General features: G+C 38.9%; 2 protein-coding genes and 1 pseudogene across 3 annotated transcripts in view; all 3 read right to left on the reverse strand.

Annotated features, from left to right (window-relative positions):
• Positions 1 to 1,789, reverse strand: part of LOC101313101 — an 8,238-nt pseudogene extending 6,449 nt beyond the window's left edge. The window contains exons 1-4 of the transcript XR_184342.1: positions 864 to 1,789; positions 640 to 778; positions 418 to 532; positions 1 to 309 (exon numbers count right to left, since the gene is read on the reverse strand). The exon at positions 1 to 309 is cut by the window's left edge and continues 80 nt beyond it. The product of XR_184342.1 is annotated as a cysteine-rich receptor-like protein kinase 25-like (transcript). The remainder of the gene's footprint in view (positions 310 to 417; positions 533 to 639; positions 779 to 863) is intronic.
• A 1,294-nt stretch (positions 1,790 to 3,083) lies between these two features.
• Positions 3,084 to 3,905, reverse strand: LOC101313394 (cysteine-rich receptor-like protein kinase 25-like). The gene is made up of 3 exons (XM_004295194.1): positions 3,703 to 3,905; positions 3,450 to 3,538; positions 3,084 to 3,358 (listed from the first exon to the last, which is right to left on the reverse strand). The coding sequence occupies exons 1-3, from the start codon at positions 3,903 to 3,905 to the stop codon at positions 3,084 to 3,086; spliced, it is 567 nt and encodes a 188-aa protein (XP_004295242.1).
• Positions 3,906 to 4,576: 671 nt separating this feature from the next.
• LOC101313683 (cysteine-rich receptor-like protein kinase 25-like) overlaps positions 4,577 to 6,113 on the reverse strand; it is a 4,351-nt gene continuing 2,814 nt past the window's right edge. The window contains exon 2 of the mRNA XM_004295195.1: positions 4,577 to 4,842. Within this exon, the coding sequence (XP_004295243.1) occupies positions 4,577 to 4,842 (266 nt within the window). The remainder of the gene's footprint in view (positions 4,843 to 6,113) is intronic.

Below are 6,113 nucleotides of genomic sequence, written 5' to 3' on the forward strand. Positions count from 1 at the left end.
GTCAGAAGAAAGTATACAGTTAGAATAAGTAAATCAATTCACTTAAAGAACAGCTATTCAATTTCCCTATGAAGATTAACATCTTACAAGGCACATACCGAATAAAAAGTGGTCAAGGCTTTTGTTCTGCACAAATTCATAGATAAGTATCTTTTCTTCTCCTTCAGAGCAAAATCCTAGTAGCCTGACTAAATTTCTGTGCTGAAGTTTGGCCACCAAAACTACCTCATTCTTAAACTCCTTGACACCTTGCCCGGAGCTTCTAGATAACCTCTTCACGGCTATTTCTTGTCCATTAGGAAGTGTTCCCTGAAAATCAATATAGAAACAAGCAAAGACGTAATCAATTAACCGTCTTGAACTGTCTCATACATATTTTCTATGCAGATATATTTACAAATCAAACGTCATAATTACCTTGTAAACCTCTCCAAAGCCACCTTCCCCTAATCTGTTATTAACAGAGAACTGGTTTGTGGCTGCTTCAATTGTAGCAAAATCAAAGTGCAATGACTCCACAGTAGTAATTTCACTAATTTCAATGCCCCCTACAGCATCAAGAAATGTAGTAAATTAATAGTAGGCTAGGCACATATGCTTTAAAACTTAAACTGTACAAGAGCAAAGAAAAAAACATGCATGTTACCATTTTGTCCTTGCAAAGCATCATACTCTTTTCTTGTCTTTCTTCTTAGCAAAAAGCAGCCTACCAAGAAAAGCACTATGGCTGTTGGAACAACAATGGCCACTATGGTTAAGGATGAGATTTTGTCATTTCCTGCATAGAGTAAATATATTAATGCAATTATAGAAGTGAGACAAAACATGTTACATAAGCTATGGTGCTATATATTCAATTTTACCTTGATCTGGTCTCGTTACTGAACCTGGAGGAGGGGGAGGTAGAAGCGGTGATGGTGGCGATGGTGCTGGAGGAGGTGTGGCAGCTTGAACTTTATAAAATGGATAAAGTTCATATCGAACATTACAACTAGGATATAAAACTCTACCACCTTGCTTTCCGGTACAACAACCTGGAAGTTGCGCAATAGCTCCTCGAAGACATGTATCACAACTTGTGCTTGATAGGTCTGGTGTGCACTGCACAAGGCTGTACAACTGCTGAAAATCTGTGAAATTTTCTTCTTTCTTCGCATACTTTTTAGCACCCGAGGGTGCATTTGAAGCCGGAGCCACCAAACCATTGATTGTTTCTGCCAGCAGCTGAGTAAAGCGGGTAGGGTCAGAGATATTCCAAGGGTTCCACAAGTGTTTTCGAGGAGCTTCGTCCATTCTGTTCAAGAAGGACTGGTTTGTGTAGCGCAACATGCACTCGTCGTACCATATTATCGCAATTTTTCCCAATGGACAGTACTTTTGGACACCATCTTTGGCTACAGTAGTAACACATTCTTGGCACAAATCAGGGGTGAGATCTCCACGGCATAGGAAAGAACCGTAAACTACTTCTGCAGTGGAATTTTGGACGCCTGCTGTGGCGTAGTAGAATCCTATATCACGTGTGGCGTTAGATGTGAGAGAAGAAAGGAGGAGATTGAGATTAGACTGGTAGGAGCTGTTGGGAGTGAAACTGGTTGTGTTTAAACAGAAATGAGACCGGTAAGTTGGTGCTTGAGCTTCAATGCAAACGCCAAGGAAGCCAAGAATGGGGAGCACTACAAAGGCAATGAACAGATTAGAAGACATTCTGATAACTATTTCGTTTCTGATGATCACTTCCTCTTACATATGTACAAAAGAAAGGTATAGCTGCCTGCTTGAGATGTTGCTATAAATTGGCAGGAATTGTGAGGCTATATTCATCTCAGTCTTCAGTCAATTTTGGAAAAAGACTCCATTAAGAGTCGTGTTATACTTGGTACTTTTTCTGCGTTATTACTTAGAACTTTACTTTTCTCACAAGATTCATGCCGCATATAATGGTGTATTCTGATGAGATTCTTGTTCTGAAGTATATATGTGGTTATATGTTTACTGTCTTAATACGAGCAAATGTTGGTAGCATCTTCAACAACTTGTACGTATTTCATTTCATCTATTTCATACAAACAACTATAGCGACAACAGAAGGTTGTATCAGTCACAATGCTAGGCTAAGAAAGCTTAAAGTGGCGAGGAGCACAACTGCACAAGGTTCATGAACACACTGAAAGAAGGGCATTCTGAATTTCTGATCACTTCACTATTCCCTTGACCACTTTTTACTATGTATTAGAAAGATTCAATTAATGTAGTTGAATTTAGGCCATAAGTGATTATCAATGAGATGTACATAGCTATAAATTGACAGGAGTGGTGACTTGTTACTTGGTTTGGTTGCGGTCAATATTTGTCCTCACTTAAGTCGACTAGAACGAAGAAGCTCCTATCAAGGTTTGATTTCTGGAAATCAAGATAAATAAAAAATATGTTGCTGAGGGTGCAGAACAAACTGTGTTCTTGATTGGTTTACTCTTCCTCTTATTGAAAACATCTTTGATACAGTATATGTTCTGTATTAAGTGAGATAAACCAAACTTAACGAATTAAGTACTTTTTTATCGTACTTTTCTCAAATATTAAATACTTTTCTCACCATCTGATTACTATTCTCTGTTAGATGATCACCTTTTACTATGTATAAGAAAGATTCAGCTAATATATACTCTTTCCTCTTTCTAAGAGCATCTTTGATATATATGTGTTATGGATTAGGTGAGATGAAGTGGATAAACCAAACTAAACGAACTAAATACTTGTATCATACTTTTTAGCTTTTTTATCTCATATCTGAATTAAGAGTTTTCATTCATAGACCTGAGATTGAAACTTTCTGGGCCATAATGATCTGCTTATTCATACCTTGTAGACTTGACCAAATCCACCTTCACCAAACTTATTCTCCCCGAGGTTTACGTTCGCTGCAGTACTCGGACGCGCGCTGCCTCTGAGTACCCCACACGCGACTGTCTGGGGACAGTTCCCGAGCTCGCACAGCCCTACGATGGGAAGCGCGAGCGACGTCAGCCGTACGATCTTCTCGTCGTTCGTGAACATCCTTCCCCACATGCATGTTCAAGAATTCAAATCACAGTTACCTTGTAGACCTCTCCAAAGCCTCCTCCGCCTAACTTGTTATTAACAGAGAACCGGTTTGTGGCTGCTTCTATGGTAGCCAAGTCAAACTGCAAAGACTCTACGGTAGTAATTTCATGCATGTTGCCATTTTGCTCTTGTACAGCATCATACTTCTTCCTTGTCTTTCTTTTTAAGAAAATACAGCCTACCAAGAAAAGAACTACGGCAATTGGAACAACAATGGCCACTATTGTTAAGGGTGAGATTTGGTCATTATTTCCTGCATAGAGTAAATATTAAGATTAATGCAACTATAGAAATGAGACAAAACATGTTACATAAGCTATGGTCCTGCTGTATATTCATTTTACCATGATCAGGTCTCGTTACTGAACCTGGGGGAGGGGAGGAAGAAGCGGTGATGGAGGCGATGGCGCTGGTGGCTGTGTGGCAGCTTGAACTGTATAAAACGGAGAGACATCATGTTGAATATCACAACTAGGAACTAGGACATTTCCCGCTCGCTTTCCATTACAACAATCTGGAAGAAATGAAATAGATCCTCGAAGACAACGATTACAACTTTGGCTCGACAGGTCTGCTGTGCACTGCACAAGGGTGTACAACTGATCAAAATTTGTGAAGCTCACTTCTTTTGTTGCGAATTTTTTCGGTGCATCAGCAGCAAGATCCACCAAGCTGTTCATAGTTTGTCCCAGCAGCTGCATGAAGCGGTCAGGCTCGGTGATATTTGCAGGGTTCCACTCGTATATTATCGGTGATTCCTCCAAGTTTCCAAAGAAGGATGTGTCCGAGTAGCGTACCATGCAAATGTCATACCATATTATTGTGTTTTTTGTTGGGAAAGAAGTGGCTGCCTAATACAAGGCCGACGAATAATTGATTATCCCAGGATCTAACTTTTCCACTCCTCGTGTGATTTGCGGAAATAGCAACAAAAAGAAGACACAATATTTAACGAGGTTCGGCAATATGCCTACGTCCTCGGGGCAGCAGCAGTACTTTCTTCCACTATACTAAATAATGGGATTATAGGAAACACTCACTCTAGACTAACTAAAGTGGTAACACATGTACCTCTCTCTCTCAAGAGGAATTTTCTTCTCACTAATCACTCAAGTGTGGATCACACTACAACTATCACAAACTCTCTATTTTGCTTGTGACTCTGCCTTGATCTCGAACATGGAAGTCCGGATGCATTTCTCTTGCACTTTGATGCCTTTATACAGGCATAGCTCTTCATGCATTTCTCCTTGTGCACGTACCATGCATGGAAGCAAAGTCAAGCTCCCTCCTTGTTTCATGCTCTATGTTGGCATGCTAACTAATGCATACTTCCATCAACATTCAACAATTGCTGCACCAACCTAGCTACACATATAGCTAGCCTTCCTTTTACATTTATTGGGTCACCAAGGCAATAGTTCTTCTTGCTTTCCTCATGTGTAATTCAACACATGATTTCTCACCTCCATTAAGGAGGGACCAACCCAACACTTTTTCTCGAGGCGCAATCCTTTGGGACTCCATTTCTGGCTATAGTAGACACACATTCTTGGCACTTTTCAGGGGTCACATCTCCACGGCAACTCAATGATCCGTAGACATCCATGCCGGGGCCTTGACTGCCGACTGTGGTGTTGTAGAATCCGAGGTCATTGGTTGCGTTGGAGGCGAGATAGGAGAAGAGGAGATTGAGATTGGACTCGTAGGTGCTGTTGGAAGTGAAATTTGCGGTACCTAGGGGACACCAAATGTGCCAGTAATTAATTTCAGCTTCGATGCTGAGGCTAAGGAAACCAAGAACGGTGAACGACACAAACACATGAGAAGAAGAAGAAGGCATATGATAATCTGCTATTCTGAATCATGATGATTACTCCCTATTACCATATATTAAAAAAAATGTTGACCTGCCGTGTTTAAAGGTTATAGCTAGAAATTGACAGGAGTGAATACCAGGAGGTTGAAAGTCGCCGAAGAATAATGAGTGCTGGAAATTAGACTGATTGAGAAAAGCGTGTAAATGCTAAATACATACATCGAATTAATGAGATAGTACTGTTGTTGATTGATGCAAGCATATAAAGTAATATTTAATTATATATTCATAATCTTTGATATTTTGTTATTGAGATAGTTTTAGAGATTTATTTTATAATTATTAGGATTTACGTTTAATTAGCTTTCTTTTTAGCTTTAAGCTACTTATTCTGTAAGTATTGTAACCCATATAATTATGGGTATTATAATATATAGTTGTTGGGGAGCTCAGAGCAATTTTAGCAGACTCTCTATTTTAGTTTTTAGCTATTTTAGAGAGCGTGTTTAGCTTTTTGAATGTTTTAGAAGCTCCAGCAAAGTAGCCAAACTTAAGCTATTTATAATTTTTAGCTATCTCGCTAGCTATATTTAGCTATCGAGATAACTTAAATGAGGCTAGCTATAATTTATTACATTCCTTTTAAGATATTTTAGATGATATATAAATACATTTAAATTATTTAATCTTTATTTGAAGAATAATATTAATGTAATGCTAGCTAAAATAGAGAACATTGATGCATACACATTTCTAAAGTGGCTAGCCAAAATAAATTTTGCGGCATAAATTTGTCCTTTTCTACGAGTTTGTTACTCCATCAACGTGAGATGAAGAGAGGAAAAGAAAACAACGACTTCTAAGCAGAATATGAAAGAGAGAAATTAGGGTTTAAAAGATAAAATCAAAAAAGTAAAAATAAAATTGAATTTTTGTAATTAAGAAAAAATTGAAATACAAAAATAGGAAATCATGCTTTGATGATATGACGGTGCCATGTCAGCTGCCACGTAAGGTGGGTTCTAGGTGGTTCCTCAAAATGTGGTTCACCCACCTAGCATTACTCGTAAATTATTGCTACACGACCCGTAAACGAACCGGATCTTGATCCGGACTCGCTCCGGATCCGTGGTTTTTAAACCGGGTTTGGATCAAAAATTTACCACTTGTTGATCCGTTAATGACCCCG

The sequence above is a fragment of the Fragaria vesca genome, linkage group LG3 (assembly GCF_000184155.1).
Source record: "Fragaria vesca subsp. vesca linkage group LG3, FraVesHawaii_1.0, whole genome shotgun sequence".
NCBI lineage: Eukaryota > Viridiplantae > Streptophyta > Magnoliopsida > Rosales > Rosaceae > Fragaria > Fragaria vesca.